General features: G+C 41.8%; 1 protein-coding gene across 1 annotated transcript; it reads left to right on the top strand.

Moving 5' to 3' along the window:
* Positions 1 to 302: 302 nt before the first annotated feature.
* Positions 303 to 18,307, top strand: LOC311063002 (macoilin-1; the record flags this gene model as incomplete). Its single annotated transcript, XM_084082219.1, has 12 exons — positions 303 to 379; positions 6,804 to 6,945; positions 7,243 to 7,369; positions 7,502 to 7,628; positions 8,685 to 8,839; positions 9,112 to 9,486; positions 10,393 to 10,603; positions 11,288 to 11,446; positions 12,239 to 12,409; positions 13,671 to 13,797; positions 17,666 to 17,840; positions 18,117 to 18,307. 12 exons carry the CDS (start codon positions 303 to 305, stop codon positions 18,305 to 18,307), a joined length of 2,037 nt encoding a protein of 678 aa, XP_083938345.1.
* Between the last annotated feature and the right edge of the window lie 2,192 nt (positions 18,308 to 20,499).

A 20,499-nucleotide genomic window follows, 5' to 3' on the forward strand; every position in this document is an offset into this window, starting at 1 on the left:
TTCTACATTGCAGTATTGATACTTTTACTTAAGTAAAACATTTGAGTACTTTTCCCACCACTGCTCGCCACCGTGGTACCCCGACTATAAATGATAGGCTTATGAACGAGAACGGGGCATGCGCAGATCCGTTCCCACGCAGCGCAGGCTGTAGACTATAGACAGATCACTGCCGACCAACCAACCAACCAAAGCAATAAAGAAAAACACACAGATCTCTTTATTTTCTCTTCGTAATCGTTGTGCCGCGTATCCTCGCCGCGGTGGGTGGATAATCTCACTTAAAGGATAGAGGCCATACGATGAAGAAACGCTGTGTGGACGGCGGCAGGCTACGGAAGATGAAGAAGATGAAGATAACGGAGAGGATCTCTGAGAGGTATGGATGGATGGAGGCATGTTATATTATAGCCTAATTATACAGGGGGGTCTTCAACAGGGGGTCCGGGTCCGGGACCCCTAGGGGGTCATCATTAGAGACACTACGGGGGGGGGGGGACAAATCTTTGTGTGATATGGATTTTTTTTTTTTTACCACTTAAACCCTAAAAATCCCTTTTCTGAGGGGAACGTTAGCCGAAAATAGCAGAAAGAGCGGACCAAGTAACAGCCATAGGTCAAGTTTGCAAAGGATTGAGGGTTTAAGTCTTTAATTGTCTGAAAACACACATTTGACACAATATATAGTGGTGGTGGGGGGGTCCCTGCTTATTCCCTCTCTCAGCTAGGGGGTCCATGGCCTGAAAAGCGTTGAAGACCCCTGTTATTGCCTCAATGTACCCGCTGATGACGCATCGACATGAGCGGCGCTTTTGTTGTGGTGTCTGTCGGCTTCTTTGTGCTACAATGTAACCATCATCATCAATCGTCATCATCATCACCTGTTTGCGCCTCTGTCTGTCTGTCATCGTCTCTCAATTATGACAATATAGATTAATTATTATGAAGAAATCTATGTATGTGTATGAGCCTGTACATTGAATATATATATATATATATATATATATATATATATATATATATATATATATATATATATATATATATATATATATATATATATATATATATATATATATATATATATATATATATATAATAGGCTATTATGAATAAATCTATAGCCTGTACATTGTGTAGAATTGAGCCAATGAATAAGAGACTTATATGCAGTTTGATGGAGGGAGAGGATGGGCTTTTCTTGGGGGCTGTTGTTGGCTTTTCTTTTTGCACTGTTTCTTTCAGACATTAACGTCTATGGGCTACAGGCTACGCCATGTTTTATGCAAAAGGAGCTTTGGTTTGGTTACAGTGTGACAACATGCTTCTTGTTATTGCCTAGTATACTTTAATTGTTATTAGGCCTATTAGTTGTAGCATTAGTGTTGTTATTTGTATTAGGCATATTATCATTATTATTATTATTAATATGAATATTAATATTATTATAAGTAGTAGTAGTAGTATTATTAGCCTATAGCCTATCATTATTATCAATGATAAGCCCATTATTATTATTATTATTATTATTATGTAATAGGCTCATATAAGAACATATTATTTGACACGTGAAGATGATATTATTGAAACAGTCAGGCAGCGTCTAGACTGAGTCTAGACACAAACGGTTTACTACCGTATAACAACATTATGCAGAAACAAAGCAGTAATGTTACATTGATTTTACTGCTTTTCTTTTGTTTTCATCTTTTAAATTTGCATGGCCATAAACAGCCTCCAGTGCACATTTTGCGTTGTTAGGAGATGTCATTCGGTATTATAGCTATTTACATTTTCTCTGTCGCTTTGTTGTTGAGGTCCCGTCACACATATGCAGAGCCTCTACATTCATTTATCTTATTTGAAAATAGCAGATCTACAAGCTGGATTTGCTATTTTCTGCTAAAATTTCCCTCGAGTTTAAATGGTTAAAATGAAAAATATGTTTTCATTTTTATTTTAGACAATTACTGTGTCTGCAACTGCAGACACAGTAGTTACATATATGTGCTTTGTATTAAATGTAGAGATATTAGATATTGTGCAGGCTATTCGATAAATTAATAGGTTATTATTCGTGTATCGGTTGATGTTATGAGGCTACTTCTTTGTGTTGACTGTGTGTGTCTGCTGCTGCTGGGGCATAACGGTACGTCTCACCGCGAGAGAGAGGAGACATTGCCATGGTTACCAAACAAAGAAGCAGCGATGTGTTAGTAGCCTATAGATGAACCCATCATGATGAACAAAGGAGAATGGTCTGTTACTGGTCTATAGTCTGTGTTTGGAGTGTAGAGCAGCTTATAAAGACCATCTTGAGTGGCGCAGAAAAGCAATATTGATTCACACAATGACTTAAGGACATTATTGCTACACATATTATTGATCAGTGGTTCCCAAACAATAGGACCAGTTTTTGGGTCGCAGGCCCGTTTTTGTGTCACATGTTAAAAAAATATATTTTTTTAAATTATCATTTCAAAAGATTTTCAAAAAGAAAAGTTTATTTTATTTCAGAAATGGAATCTGTCACAGGGACTTACCTCCATGGTGTAAAGTAACAACGTACATTTACTCAAGTACTGTAAGTACAATTTTGAGGTATTTTTACTTTGCTGGAGTATTTACAATTTTCAGTACTTTTACTTCTACTCGATTACATTTCAGAGGCAAATATTGTACTTTTTACTCCACTACAATTATTTGAAAACTTGAGTTACTAGTTACTTTGTAGATTTAAATTATTATATTATAAAACATACATTAACCACTTCAGCCCTATTTTATACATAGGCTATTTGAAAATAGCCAATCTACAAGCTCACAACGCGTCGCGTCGCGTTGTGAGCTTGTAGATCTGCTATTTTCAAACATTAGTACTCTTACTTAACAGTAAGGATCCAATGAGGTGTGGAGTCAGTAAACCAGTGGTGTAAGTGTGGATGAGTGGAACATGGTGTAGTGCAGGGTTGTGTGGATGGAAAGAATAATCAAATAGAACAAAACAGAAGCATGGGGAGCAGCAGAAGAGGACAGCAGTCCTCTCTCCTCTGGATCTCATCATACACTGATCATGGGCTGGCTTTTATAGACTCCTGAGGCACCGGGCCCAGGTGCTCTCCAATGAGCCATTAGGAGATTGGTAGACTTTCTTTCTTTCTTTTTCCTTTATTTATTCAGGGAAGCCCATTGAGAGCAAGCTCTCTTTTTCAAGGACGCCCTGATGACAGCATGTAAAGTATACATATACAATGAAAAACAACAACAAACATTTGAATCATATTACAGTGTCACAGATGCAAGTAAACATAGAGTTACATGAAGCAGGTGCAATCACTGTGTAGTGCGTCATCGAGAAGCACCCTAAATGTCTCAATTGAGACCAATCGCTCCAGTTTCAGAGAATCCTGAAGTTTGTTCCATTTGTGTGGAGCATAATACATGAAAGCAGTCTTTCCTTGTTCACTGCTCTTACGCGGAATGGTGTATCTAATGTGGGATTGTGAACGTGTTGAATGACCTGTAACCTTAGGTTCCAGAAGTGAGGATAGGTACAAAGGAAGCTTACCACATAAGGCCTTATAAATAAATAAAATACAATGTTGCTCTCTACGCACAGTGAGAGATGGCCAACCCACTTTATCATATAAAATACAGTGATGGGTGAGATAATCATCGCCAGTAATAAAACGCAGGGCACTGTGGTAGACTGCATCAAGAGGCTTCAGTGTGGAGTTTGAAGCATGCATATACAATATATCCCCATAGTCAAAAACAGACATTATTACAGATTGAATTAAAGTCTTTCTGCTGGAAAAGGAAAAACAGGACCTGTTTCTATAGAGGAAACCTATTTGTCCTCTTAGTTTTTTGATTAGGTTCTCGGTATGAACCTTAAATGAGAGCTTGGCATCTAGCCAGATGCCCAGGTACTTATAAGAAGTGACCAGCTCAATTAGTTCACCTTTCAGAGTATAAATACCGGTAAAGGGATTTAAATCTGGAGACCTAGTAAAAACCATGCATTTTGTTTTATTGGAGTTTAAGACAAGCTTGAGGTCAATTAGAGCCTGTTGAAACCTATTGAAGGCGGTCTGCAAATTTGCAGTGGCCACTTCCAATGTTGGGCCAATACTGTATAAAATGGTGTCATCTGCATAGAAATGGACATCCCAGTGCGGAGAAGGGAGTGCAATGTTATTTACATACAGAGTGAATAAAAGGGGGCCCAAAATTGAACCCTGCGGGACCCCTTTCCCAATTGCCAAAGAACTGGAACTGAAACCATCTGCAAGAACAGCTTGAGTTCTACCCGTTAAATAGTTGGCAAACCATCTGATGGAGCAATTATCCAAGCCAATGGAGGTTAGCTTCTGTAATAAAATATAATGGTCCACAGTGTCAAACGCTTTAGAAAGATCAGTAAAAATGGCTGTACAGTGATGGTGATTATCTAGAGCAGTTAGTATGTTATTTGTAACCAGTGTTGTAGCTGTAACCGTACTATGACCTGGTCTGAATCCTGACTGTTGGGGTTGGAGTATGTGATGTGTATTTAGAAAAGAACGTAATTGGGAACTTACTAGGGATTCAAGGATCTTGGCTAGACAGCACAATTTTGAAATTGGGCGGTAATTATTTAAATCAGCTTGATCACCACCTTTATGAAGTGGGATAACCTGAGCTTCTTTCCAGACTGTGGGAATAGCGCCTAAGGTAAGTGATAAATTAAAAATGTGGACAAGTGGTGCAGCAATTATAAAAGCACTAAGACGCAGTAGATAAGGGTTAAAATCATCTGCACCCTTTGACTTCTTAATGCATATTTGTGAAAGTGCAGTTAAAACTTCTGAGTGTGTCACTGGTCTAAATGAAAAGCTGGGAGGGGACAAATTGAGTGAGCTGTCAGTGACTAAATCCCTGCCCTGATCTGATGGTGCCAGGCTGACAGCTTGCCTATCAAATAGGTTGCCAGATAATATAAAATGATGGTTAAAAGCATCACAGATATCAGATTTATTTAAAATAACCCCACTTTCACTGTTGATCTGTGTCGGGAGAGAGGAGGCCGGCCTCGCTTTTAATGATTTTACGACCTTCCAGAAACTAGCCGCATTACCTTGTGCCTTGTCAAAACTAGCTAAATAAAAATCTGATTTGGCCTTTCTGATCATACTGAAACCTTTGTTTCTCAAAATTCTGAATGATAACCAGTCAGCTGGTTCACCCGAATTTCTGGCCTTTGACCAGGCCACGTCTCTGTGGCGGAGGGCCTCTTTGAGATCCGCTGAGAACCAGGGACTCGATCGATCCTTCACTCTAAGGTTCTTGTAGGGGGCATGTTTCTCATTCACAGAATTAAAAATAGTAGAGAATAAATTAAGAGCTAAATCAGGGTCTTGAGATAAAATTACACTGTCCAAATCAGAATAAAATAAATCATGTAAAAAACTCTGTTCTGTAAAAGATTTAAAATTACGTTTATTGATCATCCGCCCCTTAGTTTTATCCGCTTTAGCAACCCTAACACAAACTATGGGGCAATGGTCACTTACACCTTGAGCCAAAACCCCGCTATAAGGCTATAGACTGCCCCACCCTGTTCACCTACAGTAGTCCTAGAAGGAACAGCATGAGCAGAGCAGACACTCCTATAACACTCCATATAAGGGAGTGGGGCATCACAGTATACCGTGTGACTTGGCCTGGGATTGATCCTCGGACCTCCCAATTTCAGGATAGACATGTTTAACCACAAGTCCACTGAGCTGGTCCATTCACCTATGGCCGCCCTATGCAGCATATATTTGCATGTGCAGTATTTATATGCAAAGTGTCATGTATAGTACAGTACCAGCGTGTGTGGTCGTCACCAGTGGTGGAAGTACCACAAAGTACTCACATTGTGTGTGTGTGTGTGTGTGTGTGTGTGTGTGTGTGTGTGTGTGTGTGTGTGTGTGTGTGTGTGTGTGTGTGTGTGTGTGTGTGTGTGTGTGTGTGTGCATGTGTGTGTCTGTGTGTGTGTGTGTGTGTGTGTGTGTGTGTGTGTGTGTGTGTGTGTGTGTGTGTGTGTGTGTGTGCGTGTGTGTGGAGGAAGACCATGTATACGTCACGGGAGAAGGGGAAAAAAACAAAAAAGAACGTGTACACGTCATGCGGAAGTCTTCTGCGAGGAGATGTGGAGAGTGGTCGAGCGTACACTTGATGTACTCTCGCTCCATGCGGACTCGGAGAGCCGACTCGCCTCCTCCACTCGACTCCAATCGCCTCCTCCAAAAAGCAAATGAACAATTGGGCCCAAACTATTTCCGGGTCAAGCTGGAGTGACCGAGTGGGAGTGAGCGAGTGGCCGAGATTTGGGGTATTGGAATTCAGCTGTAGAGTTAAAAAATAATAGAGAGGGCACCGGATATCCCGTCCCATCCACTTGCATTGAGTTTCTCACCCAGGGCAGGAGGCGAAATCACCCCTTCTTCCGTGTTGGAAAATGTGATGGGCAAGGCCTATTTGGGGCCCCTGTGACACGTTTTGCGCCACAGAGGTGACGTGATTGGCGTCACGTCGGTGCGCAGCCCAGTGCGCACGCTTGTGCGCAAGCCAGTGAGTCGAGCTCATTGGTCGAAACCGTTTTCGCTCGTTCATGTACAGTACAGTGGCCCCAGCCGTTTTGAGCTGCAGTACCTATGAATGGCCAGCATGTCCAATGCGCTTCAATGCAACCACTGGGTTCTGGGGGCTTAGCTTACACCTTCCTGAAATGCATTATGATGATATGGACTCTGTTTGTTTGTGTGTTTATACAGTGCTTACACCTTCCTGAAGTTCATGATGGTGTGGACTCTGGTGCTACTGGCGGACTTCATCCTGGAGTTCAGGTTGGAGTACCTGTGGCCCTGCTGGCTGTTCTTTGGCAGCGTCTACACCACCTTCCACTGCCACGGCCTGGTGAGGTTATTTGATCCATTTAACCACATGAACCCATGGCGTCCCTATATTCGGGGCATGTCATTATAATAGTGTCCCAACCTGAACATGTATGTTTTCTAAGAGCTGGAGAGATGGGGAGACCCCTGTTACTGAACAAAACACTAGCCGTGAAATTCAATGCTATAGATAGACCAACAAAAAAAAGTTTTGCATTAGCAATTATGTTGCTTTTGATTTTGTTTGACCACATTGACAGTGGGGGATGCGAATGTCATGCACCACCATTCTAAAGTTGAACGCATTGTTTGTCCGCAGGTGATCTGTGTGGTGTTTGTGTGTGCTGCGTTCACGCTGGACATTTTCTGCTTAATCTTTGTCCCACTGCACTGGCTGTTCTTTGGGGCCAGCACCTACGTCCTGTTCAACTACATATGGCACACAGGTGAGAGTTGAACTTATGTCATGGTATCAAGGTGTCTATGTTGTGTCTCTTCAGATAAAGATATCAAGGTGTATATATGTTCTGTCCCTTCAGATAAAGTTATCAAGGTGTCTATATGTTGTGTCTCTTCAGAGAAAGGTATGTGCATTTCCACGGTGTCTCTATGGGTGCTGCTGGTCTACACGGAGGCTTCGCTGCGTCTCAAAGACCTGAAGAACTCCCACGCCAATAACCTGTCTCATCTGTTCGCTGCACACTGGTAGGTTGGTCTAATGCATGAGGTTCCCAAACTTTTCAGCTCGACGCCCCAAAAGAGAAATTTGATGTCTCCCAAACTATAGTGAAAATAACAGATCTACAAGCTCACACTCTGCTATTTTCACTTCTTCTTCAGTCTTTTTTTCTTCTTTCTAATGTATGGAATTTCTTAGATTTATTTGTTTTTACATTTATTTATGAAATTATTAACAAAATGTAGGAAACTAAAAACAATGTAAGGGACCCATAAAAATGGGCATGCGACCCACAAAAGGGTCCTGACCCAGTGTTTGGGAAACTGGTCTAATGCACTGGTTCTCAACATGGAGTCCTTAAGCGGGTTCCATGGGGTCCCCAGCTAAATGATAGGAACCAAATGGACCCTTGCAGACTTGTAACTCTGAAGAGTATACAAATGACTTACTTACTTACTTACTTACTTACTTATATAAATGGAACCAAATGGACCCTAGTCTCGCGTAGCCAGACAACTATTCCGCAATATCCGAATGCTATAAGTGTGGAACTACACCACCCGAAAGCAGAGAACGGAAGCTGTCATCTGTTGTTCTTGTTCGTCATTTCCGTTCACGAAAATATTTTGAAAGATATTTTTACATTTTATTTTACAATGTCCATTTCTGATAATCTATCTTAAGATGGATAGATCTTTTTTTGAAGATAACCATTGGTGCAAGGTCTTTCATGTACTATACTACTGTATATATGCCACCCTTATAGCACTGACGAAGGTCGTGGGAGGACTGAAACGTTTGCTTTTTAATTCACTTTGAGCACCGAGCACAAGATGAGCATCATAAAATAAAGAAAACATTTTTTTCTTTAAGTCTGTCTAAGGAGTTTTCCTTAACGTCTATGCAGTGAGCGAGTCTCCTTCTGACAGTTTACCTTTATGTACTATATACACACATTGCAGTGTAACATTGCAACTGCTTGTCTGGTGTGTGCGTGTGCCTGTGCGTGTGCCTGTGCGCGTGCACGTGTGCGTGTGTGCATGTGTGTGCGTGTGCCTGTGTGTATGTGTACTGGTGTTCAGTATCGGATATCCTGTGGTGTACCTGGGTTTCGATGCGACCTGCTACTTCACCAACGTGTTCCGGCTGCGGACACAGAAAGCTGTGCAGAACGACAACGACTTCCACATGCACCTGCTGCAGCACAGCCTGCCTCCGGTCCTGCAGCTCAACACCAGTAAGTTCTCTGTCTATATAATACTGGTTCCCAAACAGTGGGTCGACTCGGAGTCGGCAGCCATCTTCAAATTGTCAATTTTGAGGCATTACTAGAAAACATGTATGTCATAAAAATTAACACGATTTGCCTTCAGCACTTAAAACAAGCACATTTTCTGAAATTCTGCCTCGTCTAGGTGTCCCTATTTAAGGCAAAAAGTAGCTCTCCACTACTTGATGGGGATGACCTTCACATTTTAATCCGTTGTCATGATGTGGTGGTTGTTGCAGCATCATCCAGGTGGAAGAGCAGGGCAGAGAGCAGCAGTGAGTACCAGTGTACCAACGGCACCGTGGTGGTTCAGGAAGACTCGGCTCACACCATGCTGGAGTGTCTGCAGATCCACAGCCAGGACAGAGCCGCCGCAGCAGCAACAACAACAACAACAGACAGCAGCAGAGCAGCACCGCCACCCGACTCCAATAACCGCCGCACATCATCATCGTCGTCGTCATCCTCAGCCAAGCCTGCCGGTGGCGCCAGTGAGTCTCGGGAACACCCCCACCTTCCTCACCCTCCTCCTCACCACCACCACCACCCCCCGCACTCCGGGGCGGGAGGGACTCCGCCGGAGTCGTCCTCCACCGGGACCCCGGAGAAGCAAGGTTATTATTTTTGTATTTATTTAAATGTTTATTTGACAGGGTTAGTATCACGTTATAAAAACATGAGACGCATTGTGTGAGAGGTTTCTAGCCAAGGCTAATTTGCGACCCCTGTCCTTGGTTATTAGGCCTTTCTATTCAAATATTCTACCTAATTAAAACATTATAATCCAACTACAATAAGCACATGCAAGAAGCTCTAATCTAAAGTACAAAAGCAATAAAGTTGCCAAATTATAGTCATGGAAGCAGTGACGTTAACGTTTTAAAATGTGCATAACATATTAGTGTTCGCAGCTTTGGTTTGATTTCAACCAGTATTTTAACCTTAAATACATTTTAGTTTTTTAATTTTCATTTCATTTTGACTTATGTTTTTCAAATGACACGTATTGCTGCCATGTCAGGAAAAAAGTGATACTTAGCACGTTAATGTGATACGTATCTCATAGATTATTTTTTTCCTGACATGGCAGCTATAGCTCTGCCTTGCCATGTATGTTTTCAATTTCATTTTAGTTTGTATTCGTTTTTTAAGCAGTTTTGCTACTTCATTTTTTGTATTTTTTAGAAGGCTTAGTTTTAGTTCGTTTTTATTAGTCTTAGTCCTTAGTTCTTTAATAGAAATATACTGTAGGGTGGAGGGTACAGGGGTCTCTCCAGCTCTTTAGGAAACTGAAAATACATTTTCAGGTGGGTTGCTAGTTTAATCCAATCAGGAGAGAGTACCCAATTATATCAGCTTCAATTTGACAGTGTTCCTCTTCCAATTCTGTCTGCTCACTGTTTTTTTTGGTTCTTCACTTTGCAAAAAGGAGACCCCTGTTACTGAACAAACACTCTCTATACCAATGAGTAGCCTACTGTCACACTTACGCCTTACCTCTAACTACGCTAACCTTGCAGAGAGCCCACCTCAGGAGGAGCAGGCAGGCAGAGGAGGCGTGGTGCGCGCCACCAAGAGCCCCCCCTCGCCAAAGGCTCGCAGGAGCAACGGCACTGGCGCGCCCTCCCCCCCGTGCACCACGGCGGGCAGGACGGACAAGCAGCAGAGGGCGGCGGACAGGACCGCCACGGCCGCTCAGCAGCAGCATCATCACGCCGAACAGATCTCTAAGTACGACTCCGTGAAGGTTCCGTTTTCTTTTTAAATATTGATTGATTGCTTTATTAGTCATAAATGTAAAACAGCACGAGGTACAGTAAGAGATTGAGGCTAAAATCTCTTTAAAAAAAAAGTCCTGGGGACTTGTTTCCATTGTGGTCCTATGCACATCTTTTAATGGATGGTGTCAGGGCTTAGAGAGATGAAAGGGTTAACCAGTGGTTTTTCATCATGTCACGGACCTCCCAAATTGCTATGTATTCATAGCAATTTGCGGACCCCCATCTGAAAGGACTTTGTGCCAGGGACCCCCATAAGAGAACATTTAATCAACATTATTTAGAAAATTGCGTCATTCGAACCAACTCATCCATTTATATGTTGGCTAATCAAAAATAACAGATCTACAAGCTCACAGTGTGTCATTTTTGAAAAATCTTGAAAGCGTTTGAAACATTTTGAGTCATTTTAAATTGTTTAACACAAATCTTCTCTTTTGGCGGCCCCTGGCACAAAACATTTGCAGATGGGGGGGTCCGCGACCAAATACACATCAATTTGGGGGTCCTTGACATGAAGAAGTTTGAGAAGCACTGATAAGCAACTTATCCTTTCCTCTCTCTCTCTCTCTCTCTCTCTCTCTCTCTCTCTCTCTCTCTCTCTCTCTCTCGTGTCTGCCGGTGTCTCTCGCCCCAGGCTGGACCAGGAGCTGAGGAGGCTGAAGGCGGAGCTGCAGAGCAGCAGACAGAGTGAGCAGGAGCTGAGGAGTCACATGAACAACCTGACCAACAGTGAGAGGAGCCTGAGACCGGAGCTCTCCCTGCTCAGACAGTCCAACACGCTGCTCCAGAACAAGTAATCCGGCGCCCTCTACAGGCACAAGTTGTGCATTGCAATCAATTCATTTTCTGCCACATCAAAAGTGTTTCTCAACCCCTTTTCAGCTCGAGACCCAACAAGATACATTTTGGGGGACCCAAAAGTTGCAAAAAATACAATTATAAGTAAATAATTGTATATATCTACAAGCTATCTACAAGCTTCTGCTACTTGTGAGGCTTTTGTGTGACGCTGTGGTATGGTCATTTAGGGCGTTAATTTATGAAAAAAAAAAGCACAAAAAGTTAAATTATGAAGATGGGGATGTGTTTTATCCCTGCTGCCTCTGGTCAGATTTCTATTGAGAAATGTAGATAATTATGTTTGATAATATCACAATTTAATAAGTGCCGCGCTACGAGCTTGTAGATCTGCTATTTTTGAGAAAACAGGAAAATTGCTGCAAATCTTTGAATATATATGTTTTAAAGTGAACATTTTTAACTCTGATTTGTGCATTTGGGGGTATCTGGCAAAACATATTTTGAGATGGGGGTCCATGGCAAAATACATATAATTTTGGGGGTCCTTGACATAAAGAGTTTGAGAACCACTGATATGATAGCAACAATAACACTTTTTTTTAGGATTTAGAAGACATTTGTAGAATCCCCTAGAAAGACAATTTGAGTCAAAAATGTTCGCTTTTATATTATATTCAAAGATTTGCACACATTTTCCACGATTTAAAAAGAAATCATAGTTTGTAGATCCATTCCTTTTACAAAATGGAACCCTGACGTCTGGTCTCTTTTATGTGTGCGGCAGGATTTTGTGTCTGAGCAAAAGCAAGCAGAAGGACAAGCAGACCAGCGCCATGCTGGAGAAGAAGACCAGAGCCGAGACGGAGGCCAGACTCTCCGTAGAGAGACAACTGACCGAGCTACAGCAGCACAAACAGGACGAGGCTGCTAGCTCCGCACGCAGCCTAGCTAACAGGTAACAACACCTCAAAATACATAGTTGTTTATTTGGTTGAATCCGTTTTTATTGAAGGGTTTTAGCTATAACTTGTCTAAAGATAGAATTAAAGGAGGTGTAAATGGTATTAGTTTTTTTGTTGTTGTTGTTAAAATAAGCGTTAAAGGGTAGTTCACCCCCAAAAATACTTATTTTCTATCAATTACACACCCCGTGAAGCCTTGAATTCATGGAGATTGATTTTGTTTTTGTCGCATTTGTCTCCCCCGGTCATCAAATTATTGGCTCAGGAATGCGACAGAAACAAAAAAATCTCTATATTGTGATATCATTGCTATAATGACAGTTTGTTCAGTAACAGGGTCCGTTCTTTTCATCAATTTCATCAAATTGGGACACTGATTCTGATTGGACGAAATTGGTGTCCCACCTGAACCTTTATTTTTCTGTTTACTAAAGAGATGAGACAGGGGACCCCTGTTACTGAACACAAACTCTAAGAATGATTACTATCAGATTAATAGAGCTTTAACATTTTAACAAAACAAAAAAACTTTTTTTTAAAATATCACTTACAGCACCTTTAAATTGGCGAATATGACAAATAAACTGCCTCTTGTATTTATAATATTACGCAGTGCAATTCACTCCAATAATTCACAATGATCAGTGTCTTTATGCCTTATCCTAACAGCTTAGGTAAGCAAAATACATGTACAATATACAGTAGCAAAGAATATAAAGAAAATCACGGCTTGAAATAATTACATTTCAAGAGATGCAGGCGATGCAATGTTTTGCCTGATTTATATTTGGTTGTGCTCTGTGTCAGGGAAAATAGACAATCTGCTATTTAGAAAATCTCCTCTCTGTCAGGTGGAAACCTCATTATGTCCAAAACTGATACTTTTCAGGATTCAAAATTAAAAACAGCAAAGTTAGCAGATCTACAAGCTCGAAACACGTCGCTTCGGGCCGCGTTTCGAGCTTGCAGATCTGCTACTTTTGATGCTTTTGTGTGACGCTGCAGTACACTCAAGTAGGGTGTTAATTTACACACAAAAACACGTGTTTAAAAAAACACGTCAAGTTAAAATATGGAGATAAGAGGATTCTATCCGACAGCGTACAATCTACCACTTTACTGACGCACGACACCGACGCACAACCAAGTACAAATCACCCCCCCCCCCCCCTCTTTTCTGTGTGAAATCCACCTGAGCTGAAATTGAAGTCCCTGCTGTTACTTTGCATTTTCTCCCGTTTTCCCCCACACCAGGCAGGAACATTCTGAGACCCTAATGTTAAGGAAAAGAGTTAAAGATCTAGAAACAGAGTACAAACAACTACAGCTGGACTGTCAAGTCAAAGAGGGCCGTGTGCTAGATCTAGAGAGTGATGTGGAGGTATTATTCCTTTAACTTTACTCAGGAATGAAACGTGTTCAGTTTGAATGTCTGTGGTGACTTGTTACGTTTTGCGGTACTTTGGCTTGTCTTCGGGGGTTTTCTTTTTTTGTTTCGTGCAGTTTTTCTACTTTGTTTGCTGTTTGCAGTCATTGGTTATGATGTTATGTGCGTCGTTGTTTACGATGTGTTGTGTCATTTTTGTCATTGTTATGGGTTTTGTGTTATTTGAGTGCGTTGTTTGAGACATTTTGTCACGTTTTAGTCGTTTTATATGGCTAAAATGTGTTTTGTCATTTTATGTTTTGTGTCATTCGGTCATTGTCTATGATGTGTTCATTGTTTGTGATGTGTTTTGTATCATTTTAGTCTTGTTATGATGTGTTTTGTGTTCATGATATGTATGAGGGGTCCTTGGGGGGGTACCAGGGGGCTCCCAGCAAAATTTGTTCATTTTGCATTCAATTCAGTTTAACCACTTGAGCCCGATATACATTGGCTATTTGAAAATAGCCGATCTACAAGAGCTTGTAGATCTGCTATTTGAAAAATAAAAATCTTGCAAAAATGTTTAACATTTGGAATATTTTTTAAACATTTTAACACAAATCTTGTATGGGAGTCCCTGTCACAAAATGTCTTCAGATGGGGGTCCGCGGCCAAATACATATCAATTTGGGGGTCCTTAACATTAAAAGGTTTGTGAACCACTGGTCTAGCCGACACCAGCTCGGCACTCCTGAATCGCTGCCTTCCACACTTTCCTGTCTAGTATCAGGGTCTTGAGCTCTGTGGCGTTGCTAGCTCTGCTGTCAGACCGCAGTGTGTCGACGTAGGTGGTGCACCTCTTTCTCCTCCTATAGCTGTGCCATGGGTTGTCTCCCACAGTGCCAGTTTGCCTCGCCATCAGTTCCCGGGTGCCTGACGCAGTGCCCTGCCGCAGCCTCATCCTTCTCTCTCTGACCTTGTCCGTGACCCACCGGAGGCCTCTGTATAGAGGTCCACGTTTCTGATATGGTCCTCCCATGTGACATAGCATCAAGTGCCATTCGTCGCATTCCTGTGTAGACTTTTCCTGTGAGCATCCATGTCTCGGCCACGTACCGCAGTACTGATTCTATTGGCCGCCTCTTGAGGTCTTCTCCATGTCAGATTTGCACTCTCTCCTCATCCCGTACAAGACATCCTAGGCAATGCCCTCTGGATCTTCAGATCCTGTTCCGTCGAGGCAGTCTAGGCACTGAGATATTTGTAAGTTCTTGACCACCTGTGTTAACTGACATTACTTTGGTTTTCTTGGCATTGAGTGTCAGGCCAATAGCCAGTAGTAGTTCCCTTCCTTTCTCTGCTGTGTCGGAGACTAGGGCAATGTCATCTGCACAGTCGAGGTTGGTGATCGTGATGGGATGTACTCGCTGAGTCTTCCTGGGGACCAACGAGAACCCCAGTGTCTCCTCCCTGCCACTGATTGATAGTCTCAGGGCATGGTCCATCACGACGATAAACAGGAAGAGGGCCAGTCTATCGCCCTGTAGGACTACCACAAGTATCTCAATCTTGTTCTCACCATCGTGGGTCTGAACCTTGGCTCGTGTCCGACTATAGCTTGCTGCACCATCTTCTCAGGAACACCGTGTTCATGAGTTTCCCTTGGCGTATGGTGTCCAAAGCTTTCAATGAGCGTTGGGCATGTGCATCCCCAAGTTCAGGTTGGGGATGTGCATGTCGTTTTCCCTTTTTCAAGTTCATGAAAGACAGCAGATATCGGGCCATCCTCCCCCTCGGTTGCAGGAGGATTTTATCAGGAAGCTTTTTGAAATACGAGTAACAAGGTTCCGTTCCTCTGCACTTATACTCCCCTGAATCCCCTGACTGAGAAAAGTTTCTGCCAGAGATGTCATTGTCTATGGTGTGTTTTATGTTGTTTTAGTCATTGCATGCGTGTTTTGTGTTGTTTTAATCCTTGTTCATGATGTGTTTTTGTCATTGTATTCATTGTTTATGTGTTCTGTGTCTTTATATTTCACTGTGAAATCAACCAGCGACACTTTGTTGATTGTGGCATCGATACAGTGTGTGCACTATGTATTGTGGTGTATTGTGTGTGTATTTCACTGGTTCTCAAAGTGGGGTTCTGGATCCCCCAGGGGTCCTTGAGGGGGTTCCAAGAGGTCCCCAGCTAAATAGTTGATAGTTATGAACCAAATGGACACCTTATTTGTCTGTAACTCTGAGAGCGTAGAAATGGAACTAAATGGACCCGTTTGTACGCTCTCAGAGTTATGGCGGTCCGTGGCGTAATGCCTAGCAAACTGGGGGTCATTGAAATTAAGAGTTTGAGAACCACTGGTGTAATTTTTATTTAAATTTGTGGTGATGTATACACTCCATGACGCATGCCGCAGCACAAGCCAGGTGTTTCATAAAAACAATGCACTGCTCAAAGGGTCAGAGGTGTCTCCATGCTGAAGCCATTGACTGACATGAATGGAAACCAAAGAATGCATCCTTTGGCACATTCCAGTAATGTGCAGCTTTGACTGTTTTATGAACGGCTGGCCGTCAGTGTTTGAAATGTTTTGTATATATTTCTTTTGTTTGTTTTCCGCATTGGTTCCCTGAGTGGATGATAGAAACAATAACCGTCTTAACTTTTTTCAACCTGGCGTACTCATTTTGGGCACGTCATTATAGGTAAAACATTTCTAAATCTTTTTTTACATTTAAAAAAATAATCTAAATACAAAAAACTGAACTACAATCTCACAACGTGCCACATGTGACACGTTGTGAGCTTGTATATCTGCTATTTTGTCTATTTGTCGTATACCTAAGTATACAGGGTTGAAATGGTTAAAGGAGAACTTCACCCATTTTCAACCATACCTTCATATTGAAAACAACTGTCCCCACTGTTATTTGCAAGGTCCTCACTATTGCTAATTATAAGATGCTAGTGGTATCATTTCTGTATACTCACTGCTGTGTCTCAGAGGAGGGCTGTGGATAGTTCAGAAACCTGCTTACCAATGACATCACCAGTAGGCAGGATTGGACAGACATTTCAAATAAGATTTGCCATCTTATAATGAGCATATAAGGTTGAAAATGGGTGAAGTGCACCTTGTGTGGTTAAATCCGAACAATCAAAAATATGTGTTTGTTGCTTGTTCCAAAGTGAGATAGCTACCTTAATGTGAAGCTACACACATGCTACAGAACAAAAGAACACAACATTCTCAGGGAACCAAAGCGAACACAGCGGTCACCATACAAGGGTGTTAAAGGTGGTGTAAGTGATTTAATTTATTATTTGTATTATTCATTTTATTGTTATTTTTGTTATTATTATTTATTTATATTGGGAGGAACGTTAATAGCTCTGTATTCAGATATGAGACAGGAAACCCCTGTTACTGAACAAACACTCTATAGAGATGATTACTATCAAATTATAAAGCTTTTAACTTTTAACTAAAATTATTTTGTTTTAACCAATAAACCAATAAATATCACGTACAGCACCTTTTCTTACACTTGTACACTCTCAGAGTTAACCACTTAAACCCCATATGGTTGAGCGGAGTCCCTCAGCGCTGTATGCTAGTGTATTTTATGTTTTTGCTCTACATTAGAAAATAACCGATCGACAAGCTTGTCGATCTGCTATTTTCCTGCGAAAGTTTTCCCTCCTGGGGTTTAAGTGGTTAAATTAGTGTTTATATAGAGAAGGAGACGACCTCACGACCTCACAAGATGCCGGCCCCATCTGTGGCGCCATCTTGTGAGGTCCGCCGCCATAACAACAACAACAACACGGTGCGACGTCCAACGCTATCTCTTTCTGGATTGTTTGTGATAATGCCAGGCGCTGGAGAAGTACCGCTGTGTGGAGCAAGAGACGGACATGCTGCTGTCCACCCTGTCAGCGCTGCAGGAGAAGGCTCAGCATCTGGAGTACAACCTGAGCGCCGAGACGCGCATCAAACTGGACCTCTTCTCAGCCCTGGGGGACACCCGCAGACAGCTGGAGATCGAGCAAGGTGGTCCCCTACCCCCTTAACCCCCCCCCCCCTCTCCCTCTCCCCCTCTCTCTCTCTCTCTCTCTCTCTTCCCCATCCCCTGGTTTGTTTGAAATTCTTCTTGTAGGCCTACAGTACATGTTCTTGAGTGCTTGTGAGGTTGTGACTTTGTCAGTCAGTCTGTTTAGAGTCTTGACTTGACCATACAGGTATATGTGCCTATTCGGAATGTCCTATATTCCTAATGTTTTGTTACACTGAGAATAACTCATTTTCTTCTTTGCGTCTCTCCTGCAGGTAAAGTGGTGAGGCAGGACAGGGAGATAGTGGAGATGAAGAAGAAGATCGCAGACGTCATGGCGGTCACTCCCGGCATGTCCTACATGACGCCGCAGCCCCACGTGCCCCAGTATCTGACCAAGTTACTCAACTCTGAGCGCTACATGCTCAACCCACGGGCCCTCATGTACCAGTGTCTGAAGAAATAAGGATCAACCCACGTCGGGCCCTCATGTACCAGTGTCTGAAGAAATAAGGGATGCTGGTTTTCTGTGTTCGTGAAACCCTCTCGGACGGAAACGTCCTTGTGGAGACCACCTATGCGTGGCGGGAGGGAGTGGCGGATGATGATGTCACAGACTTGTAGGTTCTCAGAAATGGGGGTCCAGGGACCCTCAGGGTAACTTGAAGGGGGGTCCCGAATGGACCAGGTTTGTAACTCTGAGAGCGTGCAAATGGAACCAAACCATTGGGTTCCATTTGCACGCTCTCAGAGTTAAGGAGGTTGTGGTTGAAATGTTAAAGTTTGAGAAGCGATGTCACAGAGTCGAATGCCTCCTGATTCTTGAATGACAACTTTGACGGACATCTGCTTCCGACGGTGGGAAGTGGACACAACGAGTGTGGGGTCGTAAGTTGACACGTAAAGATGACTCGTCTTGATCTCATGAAGCCTCCACTTGGGGAAATGCCTTTTTTTTGTTAACGCATTTCTGGTGCTAAGCTGATATCAGATATACATAGAAATATTAAATATTGTGCAACAAAAATTCATTGTTGGCATCAGTGTAGAATCTGTACCGTTGAAAGCTATTGGGGCTATTCGGTATACCTTAACTCACAATTAAAGTCAATTTTATGTTACAAAGTGGTGAAATTTATAATAATAATAATAAAGAATGTTTTTTTTATATATTGAGCAATGAACATAAATGTTCATGTTTTAAAAAATGGATTTCTAGTATTGACTTCAGAATAATTAGTGGTGTGTTAAGAGTTGAGTGATAAAGGTGGATGAGAGAAGGGAGCTGTTTCTCTCTGGTATAAAACGATGTATTTATTGTAAACTGTGCGTTGCTATTCTGCAAACCTTGGGCCCGGGCTCTGAAACTATAGACCATCTGAACGAGGGAGAGGATTAGTAAAGATTCATCTTGAATGTGTCTATAACCTAACCAATTTAACCCTGGCGTCCCTGTTTTGGGCGTGTCATTATGGGCACAATTTCTCAAGAAATGTCAGTATTTTCTTTTTAAATTTCAAACTTTTTCAAAAATAGCTGATCTACAAGCTCACCATGTGACATCATAGTACAATTAAGTGTGTATTAGAGCTTAAATGGTTCAAGTAAGTGTATTCCTTTTACTTAAAAAAAAATAAGTGTTAAATAGCTCTATATTCTGATAGTAATTGTTACGATAGAGTGTTTGTTCAGTAATAGTTACGATAGAGTGTTTGTTCAGTAATAGGGGTCTCCCCATCTCTCCAGCTCTTTAGTAAACACATTCTTTTTGCCAATTGCCAGATGCCAATTTGATAGAGAGAGACCTCATGCAGGATACAGGATAAAGAAATCAAATTGATGTAACTGGAAAAGTGGGAAGAACAATTGGAACTGGAACACTATTAAATTATAGCTGTATAAATGATATTTGTGGGGTTCTCTCTTGTGATTGGATCAAATTGGCATCCTGACCTGAAAATGTCTGTTACCAAGGAGCTGGAGAGACGGGGAAAACACTGTTACTGAACAAACACTCTATACTGTATATGTCTATAGCAATGATTTCGACTATAGAATATAGAGCTTTAATTTTTTAACAATGGACTTTTTGTTTTTATAAAATATATATATACACAACCATATATACTTTACTGGGGTTCTTTTACTCAAGTCAATTTTGAATACAATACTTTTACTTGTAACAGAGTATTTCTATATTAGGGTATTGATACTTAATTGTTACTTAAGTAAAACATTTGAGTACTTCTTCCACCACTGCTATCTGGCATTGTGAGCTTGTAGATCTGCTATTTTCACTGGATAGGGACGCTGGGGTTCATGTGCTTGAGGCTGAGTTGTGAATAACATAGATCAGTTGTCCTCAACCTGTGGGTCGGGACCCCCAGGGTGGTCCCCACATGATCTTTTTGGGGGGGTCCCCAGATGACCGTGAAGTACTATCAAAAGTAATTAACAAAATATACTATAAAAACTGGCCAAATTGTCAAATAATAGCGAATCTACAAGCTCACAATGCCTTGCATTGGGAGGCGTTGTTGTGAGCTTGTAGATTGGCTATGTTCACAATATTACTCTGTGGAACCGAGGCAAACTAAGTGTTATGCCTCAACTCCTACAATAGGCTCTATGCACAGCAGCTTTGTTCCATTTAGTGTG

Source organism: Gymnoscopelus microlampas, assembly GCF_963454915.1.
Source record: "Gymnoscopelus microlampas genome assembly, chromosome: 16".
Classification (NCBI taxonomy): domain Eukaryota; kingdom Metazoa; phylum Chordata; class Actinopteri; order Myctophiformes; family Myctophidae; genus Gymnoscopelus; species Gymnoscopelus microlampas.